Source organism: Mytilus trossulus, chromosome 4 (assembly GCF_036588685.1).
Source record: "Mytilus trossulus isolate FHL-02 chromosome 4, PNRI_Mtr1.1.1.hap1, whole genome shotgun sequence".
NCBI lineage: Eukaryota > Metazoa > Mollusca > Bivalvia > Mytilida > Mytilidae > Mytilus > Mytilus trossulus.
Window position 1 is genome coordinate 17233756 of NC_086376.1, and position 17176 is coordinate 17250931.

Genomic DNA, 17176 nt, shown 5'->3' on the forward strand with positions numbered 1-17176 from the left:
TTAGACAAGGGTGTCCTTTATCTGCTCTACTTTTTGTCATATCTGTTGAAATATTGGCACTGAGACTTCGAAATAACGAAGATATAAAAGAATTTCAGATAAAATTTGATAGAAAAACACATTGTATTAAAATAAGCCAATTAGCTGATGACACAACTTTATTTTTTAATGATATAAATGATATCGAACTAGCATTGAATGAAATTGAAATCTTCGAATCTTATTCCGGATTAATTATAAATAAAAATAAAACAGAAGGGATATGGATAGGAAAACTCAAAAATAGTAAAACAGAATAGCAAATATGAACAGGACAGATGAACCTGTAAAAGCGTTAGGGATTTATTTTGGACATACTAATGAAGAATGTGAGAAATTAAATTTTGAAAATAAAATAGACAAAATTGATAAATTATGTACTCTTTGGTAAATGCGAAATCTCACTATTTTAGGTTATATCTTGATCATCAAATCTTTGATTATACCACAATTTACCTTTTTAGCTAGCTCATGCATATGTTCAAATGTTTCAAATTTATCTGGAATGACAAACCAGATAAAGTTAAAAGAAATACAATGATTGGTAGTTATACAAACGAGGGTTTAAATATGATTGACATTGAAAGTCACTTTGAATCACTCAAAGCATCATGGATAGGTAGAATCTTAAATACAGATATGGTCAGATGGCAACTTATACCTTTAAATTATTTACAATGCTCAGGAAAAAATTGCCTAGCAATTGATATGAATATTGATTATAATAAAGTTGATCAATATCTACCTAATATTCCAATATTTTATAAAAATGTATTAAAAAGCAAGATGAAATGGAGGACAGACAGATATACCTTTTACGAAATTAGAAAACAAATAACTTGGGGGAATAAATACATTAAATTTAATAACAAATGTCTTTTTTTTCAAAAATTGGATAAAAGGTAACTTAATTTATGTAAATAATATTTTAAATGAAAATGGTGAAATTTCACAAGATGTAATTTTGCAAAATATTGTAAATAAATCCAACTGGATAGCTGAGTTCACATTCCTAAAAAAGCAATTCCAAAAGATTGGTAACAATGTCTTAGATCATAGAATTCAACAAGAAGTATAGTCAATGTAAAAAGACAATGTTTGTCAATAAATGGTAAATATATTGACATTTCGTTTTTTGTCAAATAAGTTATTATATAACAGATTAGTAAAGAAAAAAATGTGAAACCTATTGGTATAAATGTATGGCTAAATGTATTACCATTACAGACAGAATTTCATTTGAAACCATTGTACAACTTTATTTTTTACTATTTAGAATAAATAAATTGAAGATGTATCGATGGAAACTTTTACAGCATTTTACCTACTAAAAAGTTATTGTTTAGATGGAAGGTAACAGACAATGATTTATGTAACAAATGCTCCACTAAAGAAGAAGATCAACATTACTTTATGTCATGTTCTTTTTTACACGATTTTTGGAGAAAAATTCATAATTTATTACAAAAAGTAAATATAGAAAAAGATTGCACATTGAAAGATGTTGTTTTTGGCTATAAAATGTCTGATAAATATTACTTTGGCTTTAACTTTCTTATAACTATTATTGGGTTTTCAATTTATAAATCCTTCTATGTATCGGTTCAGAAAATGAAAAGACTTGATGTGTTTTGTCTATTCATTAGAGAATTTACAAAACGAATGTATTATTCAAAGAAGTTAAAAGAAGATAATTTTTTTAGTTAATGTTAAGAAACATTTATTAGATTGATGTTTTTTTTTTATTAATATGATAGAATTGAAATTTATATGTATGCTTCGCAAGGAGCTTGGACTTGTTGAAGACAATGAAACAAGCAACTGATGGAAATAAAGGAATTTTAAAAATAAAAAAAATAAAAAAGATACATGTGTATTGTTATAGCGTCGAAAGCATGTGCTTACGGCTTTCAGATTTCAATATCAACCTGACTTAACTAAAATATGTATCAAAACTTTTATATTTGCATAGTGTTTACAAATTAGTAAACATATTATTGCATTCACAGAAACAAGTTTCACTCTTGACTCACATAGGATAAGTATATTTGGTATGCAACAGTGTGAATTTAACAGTAAGTTTTGGAAGGGTTCAACATGAGATCAAATTTCTCACTATCAAGCATACCCAGAGTTAACGTTTCTAGAGAATGCTATGAAATGTTTGTTCTTTTTAAACTTGTAGTATCTCCATATATCTTATATCATTATTCTTTGGTTCTCTACACTATACAAACATATTAAGTGAAGTTCACTCATGCTATACTATACATGTAGCATATTTATCACAAGACAAGGGAAAAAGGTTGCCTTTATCTTCAGTTGGATGAAAAGTATGCTATAACATACTCACAACAAAAAAGTGAAAAGGGACGCTTTATTATCTGGAGTAGGATGATAAATATGCTATATCATACTAACCACATAACAAGTGAGAAGAAACGCATTTTTCTGGGGTAAGATGCTGAATATGCTATGATATACTCACAAAACAAGTGAAAAATTCAATGGTAGGAAAGACATAAATATCTATTAAGCAGGTCACACGAATATATGTGACATTCCTATACAGGGCAGGTATATTTTTATTTTTATTATGATTATTATTACAAGGCATTTTTATAGCGCATTATATAAAACTACAGTTACTCTTTGCGTTTTTCATGTTAAAACAAAAGTACACAAGTGTCTTCATACACGAAATTACAAAGTTAAAAATAAAGGCAACAGTAGTATACCGCTGTTCAAAACTCATAAATCCATGGACAAAAAACAAAATCGGGGTAACAAACTAAAACCGAGGGAAACGCATTAAATACAAGAGGAGAACAACGACACAACACCGAAACGCAACACACACAGAAACGGACCAATCATCAGACAAAATCCCACGAGAATAACACATATAACATCTAAACCAAATACATGAATTTGGGATAAACAAGTACCGTGCCACGTCTTATCTTAATATCTTAAAAATAAGAGAAAACAAACGACACAACATTAAAATGCAACACACAGAGAAACGAACAATAATATAACAATGGCCATCTTCCTGACTTGGTACAGGACATTTAAAAAAAATATACCAAAAATTGTTTTAAAGCATACAACATCAAATCAACTATAGAAAGATAAGACTCCAAAACTTGATTTGAAATAACTTAAAATAATTATTAATGAATAAGTAAAAATTTGAAAACTTGTTATCTTTACTAAATATTTCTAATTAGATATCAAAGGTACTTCTAAAATTGAATTTTGTATTTTAAAATAAGTTACTAAAATACTACAGCTTGTACAAAATAAATAAAAATAAAAATGTTAAATCAAAATATACAGAGACACATAAAATCAGACTAAAATGTACAAAATATTAAAAACCAACATCAGTCAAATAAAACAAACCACAGTTCCATGTCTTAACTATTAGCGATCCACAAATGCAACATTAAATAGATACGTCTTTATTCTTTTTTTAAATAGTTCTAGCGATTGTTCATTTCGAAGACTTTTTTGTAGGCCGCGACATTGAACCTCCGTTCACCATTCATTTTGGTCCATGCATTTTTTGGCATCTCAATTAAAGAAGCATTTCCAGATCGCAACGATCTTGCTGGTTTGTAAAAATTTATTAGTTCACTAAGATACAAAGGTGCAAGTCCATGCAAGGCTTTGAATGCATAAAGCAACAGTTTCTACTGGCATCAGAATTTAAATGGTAGCCAATGAAGAGTCATAAGTGTTGGAGTTATATGTTCAAACTCCTTTTTGCGGGTCACAAGTCTGGCAGCTGTGTTCTGAACACGTTGAAGTTTGAATAAACTCGAGGCATTCACACCATACATCAAAGCATTATTGTAATATTAAGATCAATTTTCTAAAGACAGTAAAAATTCAGCAAAGACGATTTCTTACGAATAGAAAACATTCATATGAATGTTCACATTTACACCAAAGTTATATTACCAGATTGATAGATTAGGGATTGGACGTCATATATTTATCGACGTAAATGATTAAGGAATGAAGCAATTGTTTTTAATATGTTGCATCAAAATAGTTACACTGACTCGCCAAATAAGAGTTTTCTCTACTTTTTCCCTTTAATACCAAAAGCCAAATATACTTTCAAATGTGAATTTTTCCTTTTGGTACTGTATGCTATCATGTCTCTATTGTAATGTTTTGTGTACCGAATGTTTCTTTTAAAAGTCAAGACTAAGGAAAGCTAGTGTTCGCTGTTCATGTTCTTCTCAATTCACATTCGGAATATCAAGTTTCAAGTATCAAGTACATTAAACCTTCGGATTCTTCGATTATAGACTGTACGTAATCAAAACTACATAAAGACATTGATTTTTTATCAATGGAACGCATTATAGTTTAGTGTAAGTGTGTAGGGCACCTACATTATACCTAGTTTATGAACTATCTCAACTAGACACAAATAAAGTGTCTTTCAACAGGAAACCAACGCATTAAAGTAATACAATGTGATTCAAGAAAGTTATATATTTAGTTTGTCGTTGACATGTCATACAAATAAAGTAACCAAAATATATCCTCTAAATTGTGAGATTTTTTCTCTACTAATCACAATATCCAAAGCTCTATGACAGGTGAAATATCAATGTTTGTACCTTTTGAAATGAATGAAGTATAACCGAATAACAAACAAGTGATAAGTAAAATTCCGCAAATTCTGAACTCGAAAAGTCCCTAATCAAATAGCAAAATGGTGAGCTATTTCTATTTTTGTTTATTCCAGTGTAAAACCGATGAACTTCATCATTCAGTAATATCAAATTACTTTGATGCATGATTGAAACAAGTATAACATTTTTGATAAAACATTTATTCGAGAAATGTCAGTCCATTTCCATTATCTACGGTTTTACTGTTGTCATGGTAAAATTACACACTGCTAAATCTGCTGTCATCCCAACTTGTTCTCGACATCTACACGTTATATGGCTATTTACTTGGACATCCTTACCGGCTGCAATAATTTTGTTGCCAAAGTAACAGATTCAACATGTGATTTTCCGTGTTTAAATCTTATCGCTTTAAAATGCATGATAGATCAAAGCATATCTGTAGACGTTCATTTGTAAGCATCAAGAGACCGACACGCACACCAATAGTTCTTCATAAAAACGAATACATTTATTATCTAATTAAATTATTTCCATTATTTATAAATGTGAGTTAATAATTGCCATTGTGGTTATAAATTGAGTCATAATATTATTTACGAAAACAAGCACTTATCTTTAAATCAATTTCGAATTTTTGACAACATTATCTTTCATCATGATCTGCGAGACGATTAAGCTACGGACAAGTTACTGGTAAGACCTGCTACGAATGATTAAATCAACAGAAAAAGTTTTTTTGCTAGTTTTAGATAATTATTTCAGTTTAAATGAAATAACGCGTTTCAGTTCGACAGACAAACACAAAATCAAAATATTGGAAATGCGCAACCGAGTGTCGTTTCTTAAAAGTACGATATAGCTAACTTGTGTTATATGAATATAAAGGTTCATTTATATTGTTCTATAGACGAAGGCATTCAGATTTAGAGAACTAGACCACTAATTCAATCTTGGCCTCTATAAACTTGATCCCACGATAGTTAATTGCAGCAAAACTTTTATATTTTCATGGTGCTAACATATTAGTCTACATATTCTTGTATTCATTGCACTATGTTCCACTCTTGACTTATATAGGATAATTAACTTTGATATGTTGCAGAATAAATTTAATAGCAAGTTTTAGAAGGATACACCATGACATTAAATTTCTCACTGTCAAACATACCCATAAATCTAATTTTCACACAGTTTCCAGAGAATGATTTGCAATTGTTGTTTTTTGTAAACTTTTAGTATCTCCATAGTTCTAATATCATTATTTCTTTTGTTCATTATTTCTTTTCTCTTCACTATACAAACAAACAAATGGTGAAGTGCATTCAATATTTAAAAAAAGAACAAGGCATATCATTGACCGTTGTGATAAAACCCGACAGACATTCTTTAAACGCTACCAAGATAAAGATAGTACAGAAGTATCAAGACTACAAAAAATAGACTGACCAAAAAGGAAAATGAAATAATCAGAGTGTGATACAAGATTTGTTGAAGAAAAACAGATTACAATTTTAACAAAACCAATAGCAAAGATAAAAACCAATTACTCAAGAAAAGTTTAGATCATACGAAAATAAATAATATTTCATGGAAAATAAATATTTAAATGGTGTGTTTTCTAATACAAACAAAACCCCAACACACTTGATACGGAGATTTTTACCCAGATAATGAATATTTAAATGATGTGTTTTCTAATTTAAACAAACCCCAAACACACTTGATACGGAGAATTTAACCAGACAATGAATATCTTACAGAACATTTAAGTTTTACTTTTAGAAATATAAGTAATGTAATTTCCAATAGGATTCCCTTATCGGCTAAATCTTTGAAACTTTTACTATGAAGTTGCGTAACAAAACACAATACTTATGAATATTAGAGACGACAAAAGCCGTGTTTTGTGAATTAAGATGTATTTACAAAGTGTAACATCCAGTATCTAACCACCTATACAGACATGTCTACAGTTAATGTGTGTTACTGATCGGACAAGCCGTTGTCAGTTGTTTTCCGAACGTTCTTTTAGTTGACACAGTATTACGTTTGCTTTTGTCTGTTTTATGGGACTTCTTTCTTTGAATTTATTGAGGCATTCGGTGTTTTTGTTATATTTTTTCACATGTTTTGTCCTCTACTAAACCATCAAACAGAAAAATATTTCATATCCAAAAAAATTATACCATGTTTCTATCATTTTATTTTACTGCATGTGAACAGACAAGTGACCCATTATAATATAGTTTATGTCTTCGTATATAAGTATCGTACCGTTTTGACAGACAGGACAACATTTGTCAGGGTACTGTACAGAATTTACACATTCCACTATAAAGCAGTCAGCGATAAAACATTGTGATTGACCATTTTAACAAGCACACCATTCACAAGGAGACTCCTTGCAGTGACTACCTTCTGGATGCCGCTTTCCATATCTGGAGCACACGGATGGTCGAGTTGCAAAATGAGGAATGGTTAAAGAGATGACTACCGTAATTAGTTATCAAAGGTACCAGGATTATAATTTAGTACGCCAGACGCGCGTTTCGTCTACATAAGACTCATCAGTGACGCTCATATCAAAATATTTGTAAAGCCAAACAAGTACAAAGTTGAAGAGCATTGAGGATCCAAAATTCCAAAACATTTAAAAAAATGCCAAATACGGCTAAGGTTATCTATGCCTGGGATAAGAAAATCCTTAGTTTTTCGAAAAATTCAAAGTTTTGTAACAGGAAATTTGTTAAAGTGACCACATTATTGATATTCAAATATCATTACGATTACATTAAGTATTTTCCGTGTATTCATTATAGGCGAATATTGTGATAAAGAAAACCTGGTAAAGTTCTTATCAGCACACTGACAGGTGTTGCAGAAAAGATCTTACTACTGTATGACCCTTGTGTTGGTAAATTTAACGGAATTTATTGACAAATATCTGTAATAGTAGGGAACATTTCCTTATTGGGAGCCTTGATTATGATAAAACAACAACGAAAAAGAGGTACACTGACAACCAAGTAAATCAGCAAAAGTAGCCACTTGAATACACTCCCAAACAGCCATTTTGATAACAAGGTCAAAATGATTTGTTTACCCTATTCTTTTATTAAACAATTTTGTTTTATTCTTTTTTTTTTTGCTTTCTTTTTGCGGCAATATTTTATCAATTTTCTTATTTTGTTGGTATATTCGCAATAAAGATACCATTTGAAATATTTTTATCATACATTTTCTGTGAAGAACTACAAGGTAAAATCACAAAAATACTGAACTCCGAGGAAATAAAATCGGAAAGTCCCTAGTCACACGGCAAAATCAAATGACAAAACATATTAAAAACAAACACAAACAACATTCTTTTACATAAATTAGGCCATTAGTTTTCTCGTTTGAATTGTTTCCATTGTTATTTCTGGGTCTTTTATAGCTGACTATGCGGTATGGGGTTTGTGCATTGTTGAAGTCCTTACGATTACATATTGTTTTGATCTCTCGTTGATATTTTTCTCATTGTCAATCATATCACATCTTCTTTTTTATAAATATGTTATTTTATAATAAAGCACAATATTGTGATATTCTTAGACATTTCAGATGTTTTAAGATCCATCCGTAAATGAAGATAGTAAATCTAACACATGTAAAACATATTGGCTAAAACTGGGAGTCTCCTGAACTGAATTTTAATGTGCGTATTGTTATGCGTTTACTTGTTTACATTGGCTAAGGGTATAATGAGAGGGTTGAGATCTCATAAACATGTTTAACCCCGACTGTCCCAAGTCAGGAGCCTCTGGCCTTTGTTAGTCTTGTAGGATTTTAAATTTTAGTTTCTTGTACATAATTCGGAGTTTAGTCCATTATCACTGAACTAGAATACATTTTTTTAAGGGACTAGCTGAAGGACGCCTATGGATGTGGGAGTTGTTGCTACATTTAAGACCCATTGGTTGCCTTCGGCTGTTATCTGCTCTATGGTCGGGTTGTTGTCGCTTTGACACATTACCCATTTTCTTTCTCAATTTTATTTAATACAGTTCATTTCCATAATCTACGGTTTTACTGTTGTCATGGTATAATTACACACTGCCTTATGTGCTGTCATTCCGAATCCAAATTGTTCTGGACATCTACACGAAGTATGGCTATCTACCTGGACATCCTTACCGGCTGCAATTATTTTGTTGCCGAAGTAACAGTTTTTACCTGCAATACAAATTAAATAATTTCTATGTTTATCTTTTGTCACTATAACATACCAGGACCACATCAAATCTGCACTTGTAAGCATAAAGACTTGCACATCTAGAATTCGAAGTTCCATTGTCTTTCTTTCATTAAATGGTTGCCTTTCATTTTTTAGATATGATTTAACAACTAACCTATTGGGCATATTTATTCAAATTTTGACACAGGCCGTCCTAAAAAAATATAAATTTAAATTACACATAGCCGTACCATTTCATATATTTTAGAATACTGACACCTGAACATTGTCATTTCCCTGTGAGTAGAATTTATTTACCATTTATCATTTTGTGAAAGATATAATGCACGCTTACAAAATAGCACGTTTTAGAGGGATATACGATCGAACAATCGTAATATATTGAAAGATCCCGACCGAGTTATTTCTAAAATGAAATATGAGATTGTTAACTCGTGTTCTATAAAGGTGTATATTTTTATGTGCCTGTGTGTATGGATTTCACATATTTAGCAACTAGGTGAGCAATTCATTATTCGTGGTAAAACATGAAACCACAAATTTATAAGTCAATAATTAACCTCTCAACCAAATATGGTTCACGTTAATGAATACTAGTGTAAACACTTTACCAAAATTCTCTGTATATGCTGCAAAACTTGGATGTATATGTATGTATGTGCATATTATTTCAGACATCGGATCGATATATTGCATTATTTTTTTTGCCCATAGCATAAACTCTTAAACTTCGTACTTTGTTTAGCATTTTAACTGTTTTATCATTAGCGTTACTAATAAATCAACTGTAGACGAGACGTACAAAAAAATAATCATAATATCGTGCACACGAGAAGTATTGTTTTAGTAACTCCATAGTTATATAACTTTGCACTACACTAACAGCTCAAACGGCAAGTTTCATTCAATATTTTGAATAAGCAAAATGTCGAATCTCAAGACAGAAAAACATTAAGTATCAAGGCTACAAAAGACAATAACAATCAAAAACCAAAGAGTAAACAAAGACTCATAAAACCAAAGGACATTTGCATCAACAGTTTACTAATAATAAATAAGAAACAACACGAACTACTAAAAACCAGTGAAATCAGGCGCCCCGGAAGGGTAAGAATTTCCTACACAAATACAATGACAAATCAAATAGAAAATACAACTGAACATCAAATTAGAGAGACACAATGGACGCGATAAAAAAATACGAGTTCAATTAAAACAAACAACACCATGACCAGAAAGATAAGCAACGACATGGTTTGCCATGTACTAAACCATCAGATAGATGATTGATTGCTTGATGTATAACGCCACTTTCAGCTCTGGTGAAAGACTCGGGCACTTGTAGTTGAGAGAAGGCGGAAAAGTAATGACTTTGTCCAGACAAAACTACCGGGCTTGATAGGACCAGTGTCAAAAATTATATCGAATATGCAATGTCGTCATCATTTAACTTCTCATCATGTGATAAGATCAGTCTACCATTATGATATATGCTTTCGTATATAAGTATCTTACCATTTGGACAAACTGGACAACATTTGTCAGGATGTTGTACAGAATCTACACATTCCACTATAAAGCAGTCAGCGATAAGACACTGTGATTGACCGTTCACACAATCACACCATTCACAAGGAGACACCTTCCAGTGACTACCTTCTGGATGCATTTTTCCATCCCTGAAACACCCGGATGGTGGAGTCGGTGGTTGAGGAAAGGTTAAAGAGTTAACTACCGTAATAAATATGATTACGAATACACTCCTAAGTAAATTCCGTGTATACATTATAAGAGAATATTGTGAAGAAGAAAAACGTGTAGAGTTCTTATCAGCACGTCGACAGGTCAGGTGTTACAGAAATGATCTTACTAGTGTTTGATGTGTGGTAAACTAAACGGATTTTATATATAAATACATGTTTCTGTAGAAATAGGGAAAATTGTTGCCAAATTCATTTTACGTTTGAGGTATTTTAAAATCGTTCCTTAAACTTTTTCGAATTTGTACAGTATTACAGCTGTATATATGTCCTTCTAGGTTAAAATAAATTAATGATACCATGACTACAATTTTGGTAAAAAATGCATTTTTTTGTTGGCGGGGGGGGGGGGGGGGGGGGGGCTGAATTTGAAAGCGATGTAAAGGAATTATGAATAAAATGTATCTTCATCATTATCCAATTAGTAAACAACGTTGAATAATGAGAATTCCTTGTTTGTACAAATCGTAGTTTTTCATTAAAACTATATATTAACACGTTTTGTTTTGTATAAGAACCCTTTGATAATGCACAGTGCACACCATCATCTCGCCTTGTCCTATTCAATATATACATTGCTGTTTGTAATCTCAATCGAAGTGCATTATCTAATATTGAATATAGTTATCAAAGGTACCAGGATTATAAAAGTGTGTAATAGGCTTGATTTTAAATAACTTACAGTAACAGCAAGCATACCAAGTCAGGTAAAAAGTAAAATCACAAAAATATTGAACTCCGATGAAAGTTCAGAACGGAAAGTCAGTAATCATATGGCAAACCAAAAGATAAAACACATCAAATGACACCAACTGTCATATTCCTGATTTCGTACAGGCATTTTCGTATGTAGAAAATGATGGACTGAACCTGGTTTGACAGCGCTAAATCTTTCACTTATTTAAAAGTCGGATTAAATTCCATTATATTGACAACGATTCGTGAGCAAAATAGACATAATAGGTAAAGTTCTCAAAACATGAATACAGCAGTCATCACCGTTTCATAATCTCAATCAGAACAAAAACAAGCAAATATTAATCACAGAAGCATGTATCAAATATAATTACCACGTTCATTGCTTAATTATTTTTTTATTCATTTACGTATGTTAATATAAACCTATAAATGATTGAAATAGTTTAAGTCCTGTTACCAAATTGATACATCAACTCTAGTGTATAATCATGCGTTTGACGTCAGAATGAAAACTTCACATAGGTAGAGATATTTAATAATTTTGACGTTCAAAGTATGCAAAAATTATAATAGAACAATAAATTAATGGCGGGAGGTTCAAAGTACAGAATCACGTTATATGTATCAAAGAGACACAAGACAGTTTTTTTTATTGCACTTCTGTGTTCTGTTGTTTTACTGTTTTCCTCTTATAATTAATGTGTTTCCCTCGGTTTTAGTTTGTAATCCTGATTTGTTTTCTCTCAATTTTTTATGACTTTTGAACAGCGGTATACTACTGTTGTCTTTATTTAACAAAATATCCAAGACATTTTTTTCAATTTTGAAATTGTTAGCACCTGCACCGCATCATCTAGACATTTAAAGGTGATACAAAGAACAGATTATTCTTTCGTTTGCATCTTCTCATGAAATGGCGTAATCACTTGTTTTAATGAATCAACATTTTTTTCAAAACATTAGTCTTAACTGTCATTAATTTGCAAAACATGATAATGTTTTTTGAATTTGTGTTCGATGCCTATTTGAAATGTTTGAATGAAATATTATCAAGTTAACTTAGGAAAACTTCAACAAATGGTTAAGTCAAAAGCTCAAAGCATATTGAACGAATTGAGAACAACTCTCATATACCTGACTTGGTATAGACATTTTCTTAGGTAGAACATGATGGAAAACCCTGGTTTGAAAGCAAGCTTTACCTCGAGCTCTAACTTGTACGCATAAACGTTCATTACTTAAACAACAATGTGTGAACAAAACAATTAGACATAATAAGTAAAAATGCAAAAGTAGGGAAGTCACAGTCAACATTTTTTTATTACCTTAATCACTATTAAAACGAATAAATATGTCAGTAAAGAAAAACAAAAGTGCATATAGAAAAGCCCGTACGAAAAGCGGAGGACAAGAACACAAATATTAACGATAGCACCATAATACAACGCCGGGATGTATACGTACCAATCCAAGTCAAATGGTGTTACCAAAAATAGACTAAACAGTTATAGTAATAATTTACAAAGACTCCGAAAAAACAACACCTGATTAAGACGATAAACGACGCAAGTACCTATAATTTATACTTCAAGACCATCGTGTATTATTTTTGAAGTTGATATTGAATATTTATCAACAAGGTTTTGATATCGTCCGATGGACTCTGGTAACGTTTTACAAAGTAAGAGTAGCAGCTACAGCTCTTGAATACCAAACGAGTTTAGGAAATATATATCGCAAATGCAGATGAGAGTGGTATATTGCTACTTAGATGGCAATAATACTTTGCAAATATCTTTCCATTTTTGGCAATTTTGATGCATTTGGTGTTTTTGTGTGAATGTGTACAATAGGTAGTGAAGTAGTCAAGTTGGCGAAAGTGAGTGACCGCATTTTGCACTGTAATATACACCATCGGGTAAGTGAAAGTGTATAACTATGAACAATATCTGGTATATAAATTTTATCGCTATTTGTTCTCAGTATAGGACATCACAGTCGTTCCATTCATGACACAATAGAAAATGTATGACGTAACACAAGAAAGGGATTGATGCACACTGTGTATAATAATCGTAATCAACCTATAGTAGCTTTATGTAAACGAAAAAGAAGTGTAATGTTAGTTAAGCAATAAGGAAATAAGGAGATGTCCATAACAAATAGTCATTAAATTAAAGTAACGATTTTGCCTATTCTACGTTAACCTTGTAAAAATCACAAAAATCACAAAAATACTGAGCATGAGTAAAATTAAAAAAGGAAAGTCCCTAGTCAAATATAATTGACACTATAAATTGTCCCTCGTCAAACAGATAGCAGAAAACCTACCTAATTGACAATAATATGCTTTGTGATGTCTGCTTGATTGACGTGATTCCTATTGTTATTCACATGTAACATGTAATGATGGCGTGTAAGTTGTTTTAAATTATAGAATCTTTTGAATTCTAAGCGAGAATCAAAGTGCCATAAACACAGGACTTCCAAAAAATTACGAGACCCACAAAACTTGCTCAGACAGTTGGGAGTCTTTTGCTCATAAATAATGCTCGCTTCTTGATGCACTCGGTAGCTTATATACATCAGTGTGGTTTAATTACTATCCGACATGTTTGAAACAGAATAATTGTTGATAAATTTTAATCAGTTTACATTTACAACTTTAGCTGTAACGGTATTGACCCTGATTTCACACACAGCTCTTAGTGCGGTCATTCCAAATCCAAATCTGGTCGGACAGTGGCATGTGGTGTGGTCATCTATTTGTACAGACTTTCCTGCCTGAATAATTGTGTCTCCTGCGTAACAATTTCTACCTGCAATCACAAGAGTTAAGCTTGAGTAGAGACAATCAGTAGATTTAAATGTAAAAGGAAACGTACACAAAATAGCATACACAAGTAACTAGAGTTAAACAAGAAGAAAACAGATGAATGTCTATATACCCAAGCTGCAATATAATTAATTTTTGACAATGTAGTCCCTACAAATGTAATCAGACGACTATATAAACGTAACAGAACATGTAACGTTAGAAGAGCTCACAACGAGTAACTGAATATATAAAACGCACAGTCAAATGCATTGTTGCATTTATCTAATTTTAGTAAGGTGCTTTATCCATTGATACTATAAATAAATCATCTTATATTTTAACAAAATTGCTCATATATACATTACTATGACACATACATTACGTTACTGTAATCACATGTGAATTAATCAAATGTCTTTACAGTATCTAAAATTGAAATAAAATTTAGTCAAATCAAAAGAGTGAAACGAAAATTGTAAGGAATTGAGACAACATCCTAGGTAAGGTAAAAAAAAACCGGAACCTAACATGCTGTTGTTTATCATGCTGATGACTCAATGACAATGAGTTAACATTACAATCTTTTTAATATATAATATATCTTTGATTTCGTTATACTCATATGAGTTTCGTCGCAAGTTAGTAATTCGTATTATTTTATTTAGATTGTGCACATTTGATATCATACGTTATCACACTAAATCACAGGAATTAGATTCACAGAAATCACACGTAAGTATATATATACTGAATTTTGCAAAACTTTCATCGCAAGATTATTTTTGTGAAGCTCATCATTGATACACGTCTTGACACCAAATCAGACGTAGAATCGCACACAATATGGGCTTGTTCTGAAATGTATTTTTCAGTTATTTAAAACATTCTAATTAATTCATTTTACATAATTTTCACTACATTGAAGCTTCACTTTCTCATCTGATAACCTTTTAGTAACCTCAAGTACAACTTAATTGGAAAGCTTAGACCAAAGTATATAAATCATAGTCATGTGTGCTACCGTCAAAACATTATCATTTTCGTAGAACTGTTGTTTGACGTCAATAATCAAAATCTTACTGACATGAATACTTACATGATAAAGATTTGTAAAACCAAAACAATATCGCGAAGTCGTTAAAACCAACTGATTGAAATAAGTTTTAATATTAAATGGTATCCTTCATTTTTTGCTAATTTCTACAAACATCTAAATAATTTAAATCTTATTTAAATCTAAATTATTGATTTGATAGATAGTTAGAACCTAATAAAAAGATTTTTTAAACAATCGGTTGAAACTATGCACAGATAAATATTGCAATTACCCTGCTAAATAATGAACAAAAACTGTTTTAAACTGGTCTTGCATAGTACTGTATTTACCGTCGAAAGAAAGAAAACTAATAATAAATGAGCATGTATCTTCTGCAATGGTCATTTTAACTGTTGTTTTTCGGATGTATTAATGTTTGTAACTTACCATTTGGACAAACAGAGCAACATTTAGTAGGATCATGCACAGCGTCCACACACGTTGGCATGAAACAGTCTGCAATCGCGCATATTACTTTGCCTCCATTACAAAAGCAATGCTCGCATGGGGTTGGTTGGAAAGATTCGCCTTCTTTGTATAATTTACCATTCTTACTACATCCAGACGCGACACTAATAGACGGTAAAGGATCAACAGCATACACAAGTGGAAGAATAAGGACACTGATTAACAAGAAGTTCGCCATGTTCCCGAAAGGTTTCAATGTAATGTACTTGTGAAGTACGAACAGTCTTATCAGTTGAACGTGATCCACAATAAAGTTCTCTAGATACTATCTTTGTGATTTATTTGTTTTATTGGATATAAATATTAATTGTAATCGACAAATTGCTAAATGGCTTATTTTAAAAACAAAGAGTTCGTGGGGTTTACAGTTCGATTATTTTTTATTACTGGTTACTGATCCCCACAGCCCTTTCCTTGAATACTGATATCACAACAAAAGAAGGTCTGACAACACAAAAGAAAAGCTAGTGTTGTATGAAAACAAGACATAAAGTGTTGCAAATTATCGGGTCATGTCTCGCATAATCATAAAACTGCGATACGAACTATTTATGATGCCTGGTTTTTTTTTAATGTTCTGGTTTAACTTCTACCATCCTCTGTTACTACTTTGAAGGGTAAAACAGAAGGCAAATATGTGAAGGGACAATACAATAAAGAATTTCATTTTAAAGAAAAAATGTCATTTAAAAGAAGGCCACTTGAAAGATTTTAGTTATCATATACTTTGACTAAATAACATATAGTTTTTACCGTATGATAATAGCATTAAATTAAAGTATTTTCCATATTTTTCGAATTGGTGCTTAGCGGGCTGATATGAAAATTTTATCACATGCTTTGATTGTTATCACATGCTTTGATTGTTATCACATGCCTTTCCGTGACGTTATCACATGGCGTTCCGGTGATACTCGGCAAATTCCGGAAAATACACCTCAATGCTATGTTTTCAGTGAAAAACATTACAAAGTAGTGTACAAAACAATTATTTGAATACTGGAATGTATATTGTGAAAAATAATTAAATCAAATTAAAAAAAAATTTAAATTAAATAAATGCATTTTTTATAGTTTTTCTGAAACATGATTTAGAAAGTTACTTTAAAAAAGTTGACTTTTCCATACAATGTTCACTATGTATATTGTTGAATTATTTTGTGGTCGATTCGTCCATATAAAAATATGTTTTTTTTCTCTGTTGAGGAATATGATAGAAAGATTTCATATTGAATGTATCAAATTTTGGGTCCGACGTCCGTGAACTTTTTACTCTTTAAACTTCTTTTCGGGAACCTCGTAAAAGGATCAATATATGAATCTGTTATTGTTCCCTTCTGTTTAAGCATATGATAAAAAGATCATAACATGTCATTTTTCATATCACATATTATCAGC

At 31.2% G+C, this 17176-nt stretch overlaps 1 protein-coding gene across 1 annotated transcript; it reads right to left on the reverse strand.

Moving 5' to 3' along the window:
• Positions 1 to 8718: 8718 nt before the first annotated feature.
• On the reverse strand, positions 8719 to 15993 carry LOC134716459 (kielin/chordin-like protein). Its single transcript, XM_063579458.1, has 4 exons — positions 15698 to 15993; positions 14052 to 14215; positions 10453 to 10786; positions 8719 to 8915 (listed from the first exon to the last, which is right to left on the reverse strand). Exons 1-4 carry the CDS (start codon positions 15954 to 15956, stop codon positions 8761 to 8763), a joined length of 912 nt encoding a protein of 303 aa, XP_063435528.1. The 5' UTR covers positions 15957 to 15993; the 3' UTR covers positions 8719 to 8760.
• Positions 15994 to 17176: the final 1183 nt, after the last annotated feature.